This window comes from Panthera leo, chromosome E2 (genome assembly GCF_018350215.1).
Source record: "Panthera leo isolate Ple1 chromosome E2, P.leo_Ple1_pat1.1, whole genome shotgun sequence".
NCBI lineage: Eukaryota > Metazoa > Chordata > Mammalia > Carnivora > Felidae > Panthera > Panthera leo.
In genome coordinates this window covers 57,435,107-57,451,320 of record NC_056693.1, presented here as the reverse complement: position 1 = coordinate 57,451,320, position 16,214 = coordinate 57,435,107, and the positions used below count along the sequence as shown (strand labels likewise).

Sequence of the window (16,214 nt, the reverse complement as noted above, 5' to 3'; positions counted from 1 at the left end):
TTACCGGGAACCCATCGTTTTGCCACGAAGCATCACCCTCCAAAAATCAGCCGGAGAAGGTTTAGGCAGCGCACGTAAAACCTAAGTGTGGTCCTAAGAATAGTGGTCCTATTAGGACCTATTAGGACCTCTAGGTCCTAAGAGTGGAAACCACCGTGAAGAAGGAACCACCGACGTGCTCAGCAGCGCAGGTGAGTCTCGAAAGCATTACGCAGAGTGAAAGAAGCCCCACGCGATGACCCCCGACGCAACATGACGCCGCCTTCTCTCGGCCCCTGTGTTGGCAAAACCAGACGCTAGACAGTCTCACCTTGGGCAGTGGGTCCCCGGCTTCTCGAACGGGCAGAGCTGAGCAACGGTGGTGTAACAGTCCAAGTCCTGCACTGGGGACAGGAACGCGATGGGAAACGGTCAGGTCGCTCGCAAGCCGGGGTCTCGGGCTACCCGCCTATGAAATGGGCTGCTGGACAACCGGGTCCAAGAGGCCCACTGGGCCTTCGGACAGAGGTGGGATGGGAAGCCCACAGGTGCCCGGCCCCAGCAATGCTGGCGCCTCACCTCGGGCCCCTCAAGGGCTGAGAAGCCCCATGGCCTGAGCGTGGCTACAGCACAAGAGTGTGACCACCCTCGATTGTTCCTCCGTCGGAGCCACGATACCTTTCATTTGCTTTTCTATTCTGAAGCTGTTCACCTTCCTTCTCTTCACGGTAGGTATTATTCCAATTATACAGAGTTGGAAACAGAGGCCCAAAGGCCAAGAGACAACCCTGGGTCTGCACGGGACACGGTGGGAGGCCAGGCTTCTGATTCCCCGTCTAGCGATCTTCAAGGCCACGTGGGTTTAAACAACAGAGGCAAAAAGGGGCTCTGATACGGCCCACCTGTAGTCTCTGACTGCGTGTCTTCAGCTAGTCTGGGGCTCGGCTAACTCTTCCGAAAGGGCCAGAGGGCAAATATTTCTGGCTTTGGGGGCCCTGTGGACTACGTTGCAACCACTCAACTCTGCTGTTATGGCAGAAACCAGCGACAAGAGGACGTGTAAACGAATGGGCGTGGCTGTGTGCCAATAAAACTTTATTTACAAAGACAGAGGGCAGGCAGGATTCGCCCCTGAGGGTGGTAGGTCGCCAACCCGTGGTCCAGCCTATCGTTGGGTGGGTCGGGGATCGATGTAGCAATCCAACAAAGGGGACTGGTTCACTACACCAGGGGCCACAGTATCATGGCAGGCAGATGAGGTCATTAACACTGGGTTCATGGGGCGCCTGGGTGGCTCAGTCGGTTAAGCGTCCGACTTCGGCTCAGGTCACGATCTCGCGGTCTGCGAGTTCGAGCCCCGCATCGGGCTCTGTGCCGACAACTCATAGTTTGGAGCCTGCTTTGGATTCTGTGTGTCCCTCTCTCTCTCTGCCCCTCCCCTGCTCATGCTCTGTCTCTCTCTGCCTCAAAAATAAATAAAAGCATTAAAAAAATAATTAAAATATTTTTTTTAATTGGGTTTAGAACACCACTTAAAGGCACAGAAGTATCTTCCTGATACAGTATCATTTGAAGAGAAAAATCAGGTTACCAAACATGTAATTCTGTTTCAATTTTTGAAAGTGTATCAATGTATTACCAGGGCATATACTCGTAATCGGAGGGAAAACACCTTCAGAAGTATCCACCAAAACGTTCACAATATTATCCATAAGTGGTGGAGTCTGGTCAAATCCTTTTTTTTTTTTAATCGCCTTTGTATTTTTAAATTATCTGGAATGAATAGGCATTATTTTGTAAGAAGGAGAAAAGCCGCTATGTGTTCTTATAAAGACATCTAATGAGATATTCTCGCATCCAGGGCCCGTGACAAGCCAAGAACTGCTTTCCCAAAGGAAGGGGCTGTCGGGCCAGCTTCCCGAGGAAGGTGCGGGCGGGGCGCCCCTACATCTCGCCTCCCCTGAGACCGTCCCAGTCAAGCGCTCTTTCTGCACAACCAGAACCCACAGCTCTGCTTGTGCCCGCAGGACGCCCCCCAGGGGCACGCCCTCCCCCGCCAAGTGAACGCGCCGTAGAGGGGATTAGACAGCGAGGCCGGGGAGGGCACGGACGGGCGGCGTGCTTCGTCAAGTTTCCCCTCTGTCGTTCAGGGCAGACATTACTAATCTATTGAGGCCTGTTTTCTGAGGAGCCCAGAACAAGGCTGCAGAATCCTACTCAATACTCCACCCACCATCACCAACCAACAGAAACAGACTCTCCTTCTACGACCTATTGGCTGCTCCAGACCCAGGCATTAGGACTTCTGTGACATTCAGCTGGGAACCCCCGGGCCTGTGTCACCCGTTTAGCGATTTAGGGCCGATGCCAGGTGCAGATACGTTTAGAAACTAGTTAAAGAATCAGCATTGTCAGGAACCTCTTTAAAAACCCTTTACGATGCTGAGGATCGCAGCGTTAAGAGGCAGAATTCACATTAAGTCAACAGCTCAGGAGAATGACATCTCCAGGGAAACCCAAGATCACCTGCGTATTACGGTCACGTTAAAAAAAAAAAAAAAAAGACTGGCCAGGGGGCGCCTGGGTGGCTCAGTCGGTTGAGCGTCCGACTTCGGCTCAGGTCACGATCTCGCGGTTCGTGGGTTCGAGCCCCGCGTCGGGCTCTGCGCTGACCGCTCGGAGCCTGGAGCCCGCTTCGGATTGCGGGTCTCCCTCTCTCTTTCCACCCTTCCCCCCTCATACACTCCCTCTTTCTCAAAATAAACATTAAAAGTAAACTAAAATAAAAAAGACCGGCCAGCTTACCTTTTACTTTGGACACCATGAACGAGCTGGAAGGCTTGTACTTGCTGGAGAAGAAAACAGGAGGTTCAATGCAAACAGAATTGTTTGTAAACGTGCAGGGTTGCTCCCACGTTGGTCTTATTTCGGACTCAACTCTGTGTTTCCCTACTCGTTTCCCATCAGCTGGAAAGCCCTTAGACCATTCTCGACGGGGGTTTGTCAACCTACTTTGTGCCAAGAGCCCCTCTGGCAGGCTGGTGTCCTGCTCAGAATGGTGACTTTAAAATGCAGACCGTAAACTTAAAAGGTTAACGGGAAATCAGTTGCTGGGGGGATCACTGCCAAAGCATCAAAAGGAATGCGTGGGGCCCCTGGGTGGCTCGGTCGGCTGAGCCTCGACTTCAGTTCAGGTCATGATCTCGGGGTCTGTGGGTTCAACCCCTGCATCTGGCCCGCTTGCTGTTAGCGGGAAGCCCGCGTGGGATCCTCTGTCCCCCACTCTCTCTCTCTGCCCCTCCCCTGCTCACGCTCTCCCTCAAAAATGAATAAACATGGGGAAAAAAAGGAATCTGCCTTTGGGTAAGAGCTGTGCTTCCTTGCGAATGCACTCGAAGCAGAAACTGTCTTCCAACCACTGTCTTTTCGGGGTCGTGACGGCAGACGTTTGCAGACGCCTCACCCCTACTCCCGTTTGGGACCAACACTCCGCCAGCAGGAAATAACTATGTTTCAGTTAGAGGTTGGAGAAAATAAAGCTTCCGTTCGCTTTGTGTCGAGGTTGGCAGACTCCCTGGGACGCAAAGAACTGCCCTCCAGACGCAAAGCTGGCCGCCGGGAGGGCCCCGACGTGGCTCCGGGACAAGCTGTGCGGGCCACGCGGGGCCCGGACCCGGCCGGCCCACGGCGCCCTCGGTGCCCCCGCTGAGCCCGGCACGGAGGCCGGCGTTAGGTCACCGGGCCTCCGCGAACGCATTCTGTGCTTCTGTTTAGACATCCTCACTCTCATGGTGACGTGGCCCCTGAGACCCCAGCTAAGGCGAAGAGGGAAACTTGCGAGCCCTCTGGAAGAACCAGACCTTTCAAAGGGGAATGACTCATGCGGTTTTTGAAATGTTCTGCGTGGAACCCCCTGGAACACACACAGGCGCTTTGGCCGCTGTGACCCGGGCTGCGGAGGCGGGACGGGCCCTGACGCAGGGAGGCTCTCTTGATGCGAGGCACCGTGGCCCAGGGACGCAGGGACGCTGGGGCAGGGGCCCCGGTGTCCCTGCTGGGCCAGGCTCTAGGTGTCCTGGATGGGGGGAGGGGACTCCCGGGCGCGAGGGGCCTTTCCAGGGGCGACAGATCTTTCCTAGCGACCGTGGGAGAGCTGCATCGTTTAAAAAACTGGCTGCCTGCACCCGTGTGGACCAGCCGGGTCCTACCGTGGCCCTGTTTCCCCAGCGAGACGCTGTCACCCAGAAGGGATGAAGACACCCGCCCAAGGTCACAGAGCAGGGGCGGGGGCACCAGGTCTGTCAAGAGTCAGCCTCTAAACCCAAGGATGGGAGGAAAAGCAGGAGTTGAAACTCAGCCGAATTAAACACTTAAACACACGCCCAGAAAAACCCACGCGGGTGAGAGGTGGTGAACCGCCTACGGGGTGATGTCTGAGCTACGGCGTTCAAGTTCGAGTTCACCGTGACAGTCTGTTTCCCTGCGTCTTCATATCGTTCGGTACTTTTCAAAATTTCGACAATACTTCCATAACCAGGAAAAAAAAAAAAGGAAAGAAAAGCGTTAAGGAATCCTGAGCACGGGACAGTTACCTCAAAGACTCCACGCCGTTTCTCTCAGACCTGACGAAGAAGGGGACCTTCCCGTTCCTGGTGACGTCCACCAGGCCACCTTTGGCGTCCAGGATCCCGTAGTGAATGGCGGCCCGGCATATGCTGGACGACTGGGGGCGGGGAGGGAGACGGTAAGTTCGTCTGAATTCACCTTTATCCAGTCTGCTTTAGAGATGCCCAAGGTTTTGTCCCCAAGCCACAAAAAGCCAAAACGTCGGGCCTAACTCCCGCCTTTCCCCACAACCCGTCTTCGCTCCTGGGGTTGCTTATCTGAGAAAACCCATCCGAGGTGCTTTACGAACTGAGAACGGGGACAAACGGCCCTTTTCTCCCCCACGCAGTGAGGCATATTAACGCTCGGTCTAACATGGAGACCGACCTTCACGAGGGTCTACCCCGGGTCCCAAAAGTGGCTTCACTAGTCTGTGAGCCCGGAGACAGGCGCACATCAGCTCTGGGACGGAGGGGGTGGAAGGAAACAAGTCTCCTCGGGCCCAAACCCGCAACGTCCGTTCCAAACGCGCTGGGAGCCCACCCGGGCCACTTACGCTTTCGTAAAAGAGAGTTCCGAACACCTGCGCCTTGCCGCCCAGGCAGCCCGCTGGGCACTGGTACCTGATGGAGAAGAAAGCAAGTGATTCCCACAGGTGAACGCGTGCGGATGAGGTCCCACCGGGAATTCAGCGGGGTTCTTCTCCCCCGGAAGTTCTATCACGGACACCAGAGAGAAGCAGGCTCCGAATGTTTTCAAGGGAGTCGCGGCAGCCCAGGTGAAGTTCATGGTCACGGGAACACCATCGTGGATTCAACTTGACCTCGTTTTCATGTGTTTAACGTTCATGCTGTAGGGAGGGGGCGCCTGGGTGGCTCCGTCGATGAGGCGTCCGACTTCGGCTCAGGTCACGATCTCGCGGTTCGTGGGTTCGAGCCCCGCGTCGGGCTCTGTGCCGACGGCTCGGAGCCTGGAGCCTGCTTCTGAGTCTGTGTCTCCCTCTCTCTCTGCCCCTGCCCCACTCACACTCTGTCTCTCTCTCTCTCTCAAAAATAAACATTAAAAAAAAATAATAAAAAGATTCATGTCAAAGGCAGAGACACCAACCGATGGACAATTCACCACCAAGTGGTTTCAAAGGCACCAAAACCAAAATCCTCAAACATCAGTCATCACAGAAGGTGCAAATGGAAAGGACAAGCCTCTTTCTAGGTGTCAGATTCCAAGGGTTTTTTTTTGTTTTTTTTTTTTTTTTTTTAGATAGGATAAAATTCAACGATGGTGTTCTTGCCCAGGAAAATGCACCTTTCCAGAAAGCCTTAAAAATGCCTATCCTTCAATTCTTAAGTTTTCCTCGTAAGCGCGTAACCCAGGCCAGAAGTCGGAAAGTCAGGTCCCCGTACTGCACCAAAGGTCTGGAATCGTTGAAAGACCAGGAAGAAGCCGGCACCGTCGGAGGGACGGCCTAACACATTTTTGTGCGGTCGTACGTTAGGGTGTGATGCATCCGCGAGAAATGAGGGTTTTGGAAAACATGTGACTTCGGAAAATCTTAAATGAAAACAGTAGCACATGAGGGGCGTTAGCTGTGGGAGCCTCCCCGGTGCCCAGAAAAAAGACCGGAAGGGAAGCTACATCAAATCTCTACGGATATCGCGGAAAGGCGGGGAATCTTTAGTTTTTTCTCTAAACTCTGGTGCTGGTGGTGTTTTCCTGAATTACTGACGATACACGTGAATGCTTTTTAAAGTCGGGGGAGGCGGGGGGAGGCCCGGTCAATACTATGATTGTAAAAGCACCGTGGACAGAAAACTGATGAGCCAGGGGATGGGCTGACTTCCAGGAGGCGAACCGTGGAGGCTCTTGTGCTTGCAGGCGGGGGGAGTCGTAGTTCCTGATCAGAGGCCTCTAGTGGCCTTCGTGTGGCCGGACCCCTGCCTTCTCCCTGCTTGCAGAGGGTCCCATCGACCCCCGACTCTGGAACGTTCTCGAGGCTATCTGACGGATGGTCTCCAGCCTCATCATTTTTTTCCCACTGACGACTCTGGTGTGATGTTCTCCTCACGAGCTCGCGGTACAGAAAAGCACGCCACCGCGAAGGGACTCCTGGGCCCCAGGGCCACGCAAACGTGCCCTCACGCCGTGCCCGGGTCATTCCGGCACCCGTGGTTGCCGCATTTGCTCATCTGCCGACAACCCGACTGCTTTGACGTCTTCGGCACCCGCTGGCCCTCGAGCCACCTCGCCCTGGGATGCCCCGGGGCCACTTCCTAACGCTCCTGCCAAAGTCCGAGCAAAGCGTCCTCCTGGCACACCAAATTCCGAGTCGCCAGGGTACGAAGCAGGATCTGCTACCTTCTCTTTCTGGTGTGTGCACTAAACAGCACGATTCGCGTTCAGAGGAACGGTCGCCGGGAGCCACAGGGGGACGAGGCGGGGGGGCTCCACCACGGACTCGGGTTTCACAGCCGTGCAGCTGGATCTGCCCGCGGCCAACAGCGCCGCTCACGCGTGTCCTCCCACGGCCCCCGCCCTCCCCTGCTCTGTGCGGGACCCGGGCCACCCCAGACCCCCTTCGCGCAGCAGGTGGAATGGAGCCCCGGCCATGCACGAGCTCTGCTCCTGGCACATCTACAGCCTGGGGATTCGCTTTGGACCAAGGACCCAGAGCATCCGTCACTCGGGCCTGTCCTCCCCACGAGACGTGAAACACTTCACTGGAATATTCGTCCAGGTGGGAGGACACCCGGTGGGAGCCTGGGCCAGCTCCTTGGTCAAAGGCTATCAACTGATTTTAGCCCTCAGGGAACGTGGGGCAGTTTCTGGGGCCATTTTTAGGCATCCCAGTTGGGGGTGGGGGTGCTCCTGGCATCCAGGGGGGTGAGGCCAGGATGCTGCTCGACGCCCTCCAGTGCACAGAACAGCCCCCCCCCCCAGAGAATGATCTGGGCCTAAACGTCAGGAGTGCCGAGGCCGAGAAGCTCGGGTCCAGGCACTAAACGGTGGCAGTCGGAGGGCGCTCTGAGACGCCACGGCCGGTCTAGCCTATGACAGGGAACGGGCCTGCCTAGCATCCCGCTCGATCCGGCACAAGCGTTGTGCTAAGAGTAGAGGAGGGCATTTTCCCCCGAGTCTCTACCCAGCTCAGCCCGGCTGGCCGGCAACGCACTGATCACGACGTGGCCCGTGACCGCGGCACACGCTTCGAAGGGGGTGCAGGCGTCGGCCGGAGAGGGGTGCAGCGGGGCCTTACCTGTTGCACGTGGACCCTTTGCACTTGTCCTTCATCTTGGTGTCACAGCTGACAACTTGGGCTACGAGAAAAGTGCGGAAATACACGTCACAGAAGCTGGGGGATGGGTCTGAGTTAACAGACACCACCCCCCACTCCGAAGAACTTTCTGGAACATTCTGGAATCCGTGCCACAACCTGAGCAGGAGCAGTGCCCACTGGCTGAATGCTTCAGCTGTGAGGCTCGAATCCTCGACCTGCCCCTTTAGAGAAGCAGTGTGACCTTGGATATGTTCCTTCCCCTCCGTGAGGGTGTGTCTGCATACGGATAGTGGGGCTAGGACCTTGGGTGCTGTTTCTGTCAGCGTCAACTGAGAACGTGCATGTGGCTTTGGAGGGGGGGCCTGATACGCACCAAGCGCCCTGAAGCCCCAGAAGGTTCTGGAGGGTGGGACTTACAGGCCTTCTCCAGCCAAGACAACTTCTGTCGAGCATTACTTTCTTGTCTGTCTTACAGGGACACGTCAGAATCCTGGCGTGGGGTCAGAGTTTGTCAAAAAGACTTATTATTTGGGCGCCCGGGTGGCTCAGTCGGTTAAGCATCTGACTCTTGATTTCGGCTCAGGTCACGATCTCACGGTTTGTGAGTTTCGAGCCCCACGTCAGGCCCTGCGCTGGCAGCGTGGAGCCTGCTTGGGATTCTCTGTCTCTCCCTTTCTTTCTGCCCCTCTCCTGGTCTCACGCTCTCTCTCTCTCTCTCTCTCAAAAGTGGATAAACATTTAAAAAAATCTTGTTTGTTGATTTGTCTCTCTTATTTAAAAGAAAAAAAGACATTTATTTTGTAATGTTAAATTATTTTCTTAATGGAACCGGCTTAGGGGGAAGCAGAGAACCATGAGTGGACGGCCCAGGCCTGTGTTGTGCTCATGAGAAAACACCCCTCCGGAGCCCCGAACCTTCAGGAAAGGCGCTACCTTGGGGAAATGGAGCACTGAGCTCCAGCCAGGGCCGGTGAGGGCAGAGAGGGGGCAGACCTGAGAGCTGAGTGCATCGAGTGGCAGGAGAGGGGAAAGCCTGACAATACCCTGCATTTGGGGACTTCCAGGAGCCTTGCGGGGGAGCGCGGGTGGCACTGCGGTGATGACCTCAGAGCTGACACTGGGTGGCCCCCATTACTGCAAAGGATGCTCAGAGCAACCCCACGTGGGCCTTACTGTCCCCTTTTATGGGTGAGCAAACCAAGTCTCGAAGGGGCCAGCGAGGGTCCGAGCCACCAGAGCCGGGCCCGGATGCCCGCCCTGCCGGCACCTCCAGGGGGACCCAGTTTCAGCCCAGGCCCCCCCGCTGAAAGGGCAAGGCCTGACCTCGAAATACCTGCCTGGCGGGAAAGGCCCCCCAAGCGCCGCTCCCATAACGCTTGCTTTGGGAATGACTTAAAAGTATCCTTTTTGGAAAACGCCTCGGGGCGGTGCATTTGCACCCAGACCCGCCCTGTGTCCCCACTGTCTGCCCGCTCAGAGCCCTCCCCGCCCCGCGGCGCCCCTCCTGGCGCCCCCCCCCCCCCCCGCAGAGGCGGCCCCCACTCACTCATGTAGTTCACCGCGGCCGCTTTCTTGGGCTTCGTGGGTCTGGTCACCCTCGGCTGGACCCAGACGTGCTTCTCTTCCGGGACGGGAGCCACCTCCACCTCGTTCATCTCGTCCGTTTCGGGTTTGGGGACGAAAGTCTCTTCTTCACGGCGGGGGCGGGGGCGAGACAGACAACACAGAGGATGCCACAAAAATGCACTTTGCGGGGTGGCAGGGGCGGGGGTGGCGGGGGGGGGGGGTGCGCGCACGGAAACGGCAACCGGGAAACCGAACCAGCTTGCGGTTCGCTTTCACAAAGACTCACTTCAGCAGCAGAGAGAACGTTCCACGGAAGCACTGAGCCGGCCAGGGGGCATCCCACCCGCCCAGGCGAGGCGGCCGGCGCTCTGCTCGCCGTGTTTGCTTTGGACCCGGGGGCAGCCCCGACCAGAGGTGCGAACCCCGGTGCCCGCACCCGTTGGTCACACTGGCTCCTTGTCCTACCTCCTCCCGCTCGCCACCACCTGCCCGAGGGCGCGGCTTCGGGGGGCCGCCTCCCCGTCCGAGCCCAAGCTGGCACGGTCTCCCCTGAGCTCCCTGTGGCCCCCGGGGCTCTCCCTGGGGGGAGGGGCCTTCCTCGTCTGTGCGCCCACCGTGGCGCACGGGGCCCCGCGTCGCTGTCCTCGGACCGCGCTGTGCCCGGCCGCCGGCAGGATCTGCTCCCTTCCGCTCGCCTGTGAGTCCCTGCTCAACCGCGGCTTTCGGGCACCGAAGCTTCCCTGCCCGGCGCTCACGGCCAGCTTTTTCACATTCAAAGCCGAAGCTGGGTTGAGATAGCCCAACTCCGGGTTAAACGCAGAGTTACTACGTCACCCCGCTGCCGTCGCTTCTCCAACCTCGACCACGACCCCCGAGTTTTCAAACACGCTCACTGGCCACACAAATTCCATTTCTCCAAAGTATCAGGTGCACCTCCGAGGTTGCATCCTGAAAGACAACTGCCAGCCACTCCTCAGAGCCACCCTCAGGCCGCCACGGTGCCACGGTCCCAGACGGTGAACTCCAGCCGAGGCGCGGAAAAGTCTTGCCAGTTTTATTTCCTCGAGCGGCCTGGTCAAGGGCCGACTGATGCGTGCGTGCCTTTGCCGGGGAAGCCCTCCCACCTTCACAGCGTGCACACCCGTCCCCCAGGGGCGTCCGTGGACCGGAGCTGGAAACTGCTGCCTTAGAGCCACCCCCCACCCCCCGCCGCCCAGTGACGATGACATTCGGGGCCTCCCCGGCCTCTCTGTGGCACCGGATTGAAATTCAAGTCCTGGCGAGCGCTCACGAACCCCCTAGCCTCATTCCTGAGGAACAGCGACCTCGCTTCTCCAAAGGGAGAACCAAGTGCCTCGGAGCTAAGCAAAACAAGCGTGCAAACGAGGGGCAAAGTGTCCCCTGCTTTTCAAGGCTGGGGTGCTCTGCACCTGTGTCCCTGGCCGGTCCCTCAGGCGAGGAGAGCGGGTGGGATTTAAGGGGGGGGGGTGCGGATTTAGGTCCAGAGCCGGGGTGCTATCCTAATCAGAGCTCTGTTCACGGGTGCGATGTCACCACCACCTGGAAACTCCCTGGGGCCAGGAGCGAGCCAGCCTGTTTCCGCCCCCACCCCACAACGGACATCCGGCTCTTGGCACAATTTTGCCCAAAAAAATCTGCTGAATGAAGGATGAGCTAAGTCTTAGAAGAAGTGTGTCCTTGTGTTCTTGGGGGGAAAAAGAGGAAAAAAGAAAGAAAGAAAGAAAGAAAGAAAGAAAGAAAGAAAGAAAGAAAGAAAGAAAGTAAGTAAGTAAGTCCCGGCTGAGTTCAGAGACATTCAAGATGGGAATTCTGGAATTCGCCACTCGTAGCCAAAAGCTATGACGGCTTTTTACAAAGACCCCGGGTTTGCCTCTGCGTCTGGCCGCAGTTCCCGTCAATGTCGCTATTCAGGTTGGCCCTTCAACCGAAAGCCAGAGCTATCTCGGGAATGAGCCGGGGTTTCTTCCACTGGCCTGTAGGATTTTTATACCTCATAATCGTGGCTTTATTCAGCCGAATATAGTTTGCTAGAGCATCCGAAGCATTTGAGGCCTCGCTATTTAAGCAAATGGGCAGACAGTCCTCGCCCTCAGACGCACACATGAAAAGAGGAGAGGCTGTATTTGAGCACATCCTAATTAAGGTGCCCCGCGTACAGCAGCACAGGACTGGGGAAATTCCGTGCCCAAGTTCACTGCAAGGTTACGGTGCACGCTGTCCAGCCCTGGGGGTTCAGGGCGCACGGCTGGGCCTACGTCCTCCCGCGGCTTCCTCTGTAGGTAGGGACAGAGCTCACGGCTAACGTCTTCTGAACACAAACCGTGTGACCGCCCACCGGCTCGGCCCTTCCTCGGTGTGCGGTCCCGTCTCCCCAGGAGGCACGATCAGCCCCATTTCACAGACAGGAAAACCGAGGCTCAGAGAGGCTAAGCTACCCGCCCAAGCTCACACAGCTGAGGGTCACACTGTCCTTCCGTGAAGCCCATGTCCTCGGTCGCCACTCAGGGTCCCGGTTTCAGGCTGGAGGGGCGGAAACTTCTCTCACAGTCTATCTTTATCCCCGCTCCATCTACCATTATAGGTCAAGGCCTTGCCAGGCACGCTCAATAAACGCTTATTAAGTAGCTTACGCAGATAAGCTGCTTTAGAGGAGACTTTCTGCGTGGTTGGCTGTGGAAACGGCGAGTCCTGCCAAGGGAAGTTGGGCGTCTTCCACCAAAAATAAAGAAACGAGTACAAAGGCTTCATTGGGTGGGTAACCGAGCATCTAAGGTGACTTTGTGTGCGTTTGCTCTTTGAAAATGACCCTCTGGGGGTACCGGGGACATATGTGTTCAGAACACATCTGCTACAGGACCCTGGAGGCCCCAGGGTGAACGGGCAGCTGTAACAACAGGTGACCAGGGTTCACGAGGGGTCCCCGTACAGTAAGACTGGAGAAGCAGGTGCACTGCCTGTGTCATCAGGGAAGCCTCCCTGGAGGAGGTGGGACGCCAGAGCCGTGTCTCCAGGAAGGAGAAGGTATGTGCCAGGTCGGACCCCACGCAAGGTAGGGAGTGCCACCACACCTGCCCACTACTTCTCCGAGGGGTAAAGGGCCCGTTCGCCAAGCATCATGTGTCGGCGGCTGGCGGGAAGGAGCTCCCGTCCCTCTCTCTGCTTCCTCCCGGCAAACCGCCACAGAAGGAGTCTGTCGCTGTTACAGCTGGGGAAACTGAGGCATAAAGAAAGAAAGCCAGCGGTACGCCAGAGCACGCACCGCCAGTGACAGCACAGATGCCCCCCCCCAGCCCAGGCGGCTGTGGCTTGGGCCCCTGGCGCCCCTCTCAGACGTGCTCTGAGAACAGCCCTGTGATGAGATCAGGTTTCCGCAAAGAACAGCGGGAGAGCCAAGAGGCCAAGAGCGTCCCTCCCTCACGCTCCCCAAATCAGCCCTCGGGATCCGATGGGGGACTCACCCCTGCTGGGGTGACTGGAGTGCGGCCACAGGCCCTGCCTGCCAGGGACACGGGGAAGGCCGGACGGGCCCGAGTGCCAGCCCCCGCCCGCTTTCTCGTACCGCCGTGACCCCCGCTTTCAGGCAGGGAGACTGAGGCTCAGGGAGGGGAGGCAGCCTGCCCAGGGTCCCACTGCTGGAATGCGGCGGGCGGGCTATTCTCAAAGCCGGTGTGCGGGGCTCGTGAGTGCAGGACTCCGAACGGGGACACCCAGGGGGGTTTCCCTAAAGACAAGGGTGTGGAGCCCCGAAGACAGAGAAGAGGGACGGGCCAGCGGGAAAAACCACAGTTTGCAGCCTTTCTCTCTCCCGGGCTCATGACCACACGGTCCTCACAGCTCCAGGCACAAGTGTGTTCTCTGCTTCCTGTTCTCGCCCGGAGGCTGCATCTCCCTCCTCAGGGGCCACCTGCTCAGGAGGCTGTCATCCCCGGCCCCGCCGGATGACAGCCAATGCCCCCGCTGTAAGCCCCGTGGCATCAGCTATTCCCCTGGGAAGACACACACACACACACACACACACACACACACACACACACACACACACACACACCACTGCTCGTGGCAACGACCCCGCTGGACCTCCGTCCGGCCAGGTCTGCATGTCGTATCCCGGATGGGAGCAGAAAGGCACTCCCGGGGGTCACGACCTACCTCGGTAACACAAGTTGTTCCTGCAGCCGCCTCCGTAGCTGGGCGGGCACTCAGAGCAGGGCCGGCCGGTTTTGTAGGGGGCTTCTCCAATCCAGTTCCCCCTGCGGACAGACCAGAAACACCATCGGGGGGGGGCCCGCCACCCCAGGGCCTGGGGCGCCCCCCTCTCCCCTCCCCCAGGCTGTCCGGGGGAGGAAGGAGGGCGTAGGCTTCCGGGCAGCTGCAAAGAGTCTAGAAAATTCTAGAAGAATCCCAGTCGTGTTCTGTCACGTCAGTGTGTCAGATCATGTGACACATGTGACAGATCATGAACACGGAATATTAAAAATAAAGGTCTCTCAATTATTAAAAAAAAAAAAAAAAAAAGACTAGCGTGTACCATACAGACGTTTTTCCTTTTGGGGAAAAAACAACAGAAAAAAACCCAGCCGGAACCAAAAACAGGCAGCACTTTTCCCTGCTAAGATCTTCTGGCGGATTTTTTTTTTACACCAACAGCCAAATGGAATTATCCCTCACCCGCCACCTGCCACCGGGCCGGGGTTGGGGGGGGTGTCCCACCATCGTGGGCCCATCACTGGTCTTTGTCAGGCCTGCGCCTCCCCCCAGCGATGACCTAATCGGCCGGCCCTCATGCCTGCGGGCTGCTGAGACGCGGCCGGCACGGGCGTGCCAGATGCTTTCACCCAGAGTGGCTATTTTCTTCCCGACCTTCGCGATGCTGCCCCCCGCCCCCCGCCCCATGCCGCCTCCTCGCGGCCACTCCCGGCCCAAACCAAATAAGTGAGGTCATTTGTATTGCATTCGGTCACGGGGCAAGCACGCGCCAAGGGCACACCGTGTGCGCGGCTCGGTGCGAGGGTGGCAGCCAGCCCCGTGGCCAGCGTGCAAACCGCGGGCTCTCCGCTGGGAAGGTCGTGCTCTGAGATTCGGCACGTATGTGAGGGGCAAAGGGGGTGAATGAGTGAAGGGACCAGTGGCACGCCGACGGTATCAGCATGGCGTGAGGAAGAAGGGGGCTGCCGCACAGAGGTGCCACGCGGTCCTTCCCAGCAGGGGAAGCGTAAAAATGCGAAAACCAGGTGTAGCGTGACTTCGTTTGCTAGAATGCTGTCCGCTGCGTATTTTTAGAGAAGAAAAAAAAACCAGAGTATTGCCATGGCACACCCCACTGGTTGGCCGGTCAACAGCTATTCCCACTTCCTATTTGCTCGGACGGTCCCAGATGACCGGCCAAGCCAGTTAGGGCAATTTCACTGGTTAAAGCCAACTGGGGAAATCTTGCGCCCCCCTCGTCTGTGAGTGGCCCGGTTCTGGCCAATGACGTGAGAAAGTGGGCCGGGGGTGAGGAAGGCCTAAGAGAAAGCCCTTTTCTACCATTCTCTTCCCTTTAGTTTGGGGGGGATGTGATGGCTGGTGCTCTGCAGCCATCTTGGAACCAAGAGGCTAGGACAGCACAGCCGGGAGACAGAAAGAGCTTGAGTCTTCGCCGATACTGCGGCGCTTTTCAGCTACACCGGATGCACCGATCGCTAGGTGTGTCGTTATGTGAACCCGTGAAGAGACTTCACCACTCAAGCCGATTTTAGTTGGGTCCTCCATGGCCGGCCACGTCACGCGTTCTTACTTTGGAGAGTAATTGCACACGAGGTAGACCGCGTTCTCCCAAACGTCTCCCCACACGTTCATCCTCTGGCAGGTGTTCACAGCACAGCCGACCTTGTTGGTGGCGGCCCAGACTATCTGAAAAGAGGACAGCCGTGTGTCAGAGTTAAGGACGAGCCAACACGACGTGACCTCGATCTACAGGCTGCTGGTGCTAAAGGGGTATGATGTGGAGCGGGGAAGGACCAGATTTTTCTTCCCCCAACCCCCTGAAGATCCCTCAGCTTCCGTACTCGGGTCACAAACACCAGCCCGGCCCGCCGGCGACACCTGGAGTTAATGCCACGTCAGAGAAGACAGTTGCGGCAACGAGAGCGCAGAGTCTCCCGGCTGGGTGGCCGTCCTGCGCGGCCAGGTGAGTGAAGGGGTTCGGGGGGCGCCGGGCTGAGGGGGCAGCCGGCGCCTGGAGCGTTACCTGCGTGTAGTGGGTACACATGGGCCCGGAGCACCTCTCCGGGCACCAGGGGTCGCACTCGTGGGGGTAGGGGTACGTGTAGTGCTTCACCTCGTCGTACCAGGACTGCACGTGGAAGCCGGGAGAACGGTACCTGCGGGGGCAGACCAGCCTGTCACGTCCCGGCCCCCGCACCCCCAGCAGACAGAGCGCCACCACGCACGGGCAGGCGGGAGGAGGGGAGGCTCTGGGCAAAGGGCCGCAGATCCCGCCCGGCGCCTGTATCACTGCCGAGAACCCCAACGTGCAAGGGCTGCCCTCACAAGGGTACCCCCGGGGTCCCCCTGGGCGCCAGGAGAGTCCCTGGGGGGCCCACATGCCACCTATGTGTGCAGGAAACGTCCGCCCGGCCCCCAGTGAGCCATTCTTTACGTTACAATCAAGTGTACATTTGGGAAAATATACGTAGCCCCTGAGCCCCACATGTCCCAGATGCCGCTTAAAACACAGGTTGACGGGGCGCCGGGGTGGCTCAGCCGGTTTAGCCTCCGACTTCGGCCC

At 58.0% G+C, this 16,214-nt stretch overlaps 1 protein-coding gene across 1 annotated transcript in view; it reads right to left on the bottom strand.

Moving 5' to 3' along the window:
* CRISPLD2 (cysteine rich secretory protein LCCL domain containing 2) overlaps nucleotides 1-16,214 on the bottom strand; it is a 59,099-nt gene that overhangs the window by 20,961 nt on the left and 21,924 nt on the right. Inside the window, exons 4-12 of the mRNA XM_042920658.1 lie at nucleotides 15,675-15,807; nucleotides 15,222-15,337; nucleotides 13,595-13,695; nucleotides 9,405-9,548; nucleotides 7,838-7,898; nucleotides 5,141-5,207; nucleotides 4,572-4,702; nucleotides 2,785-2,828; nucleotides 311-383 (exon numbers count right to left, since the gene is read on the bottom strand). Of these exons, the coding sequence (XP_042776592.1) occupies nucleotides 311-383; nucleotides 2,785-2,828; nucleotides 4,572-4,702; nucleotides 5,141-5,207; nucleotides 7,838-7,898; nucleotides 9,405-9,548; nucleotides 13,595-13,695; nucleotides 15,222-15,337; nucleotides 15,675-15,807 (870 nt within the window). The remainder of the gene's footprint in view (nucleotides 1-310; nucleotides 384-2,784; nucleotides 2,829-4,571; nucleotides 4,703-5,140; nucleotides 5,208-7,837; nucleotides 7,899-9,404; nucleotides 9,549-13,594; nucleotides 13,696-15,221; nucleotides 15,338-15,674; nucleotides 15,808-16,214) is intronic.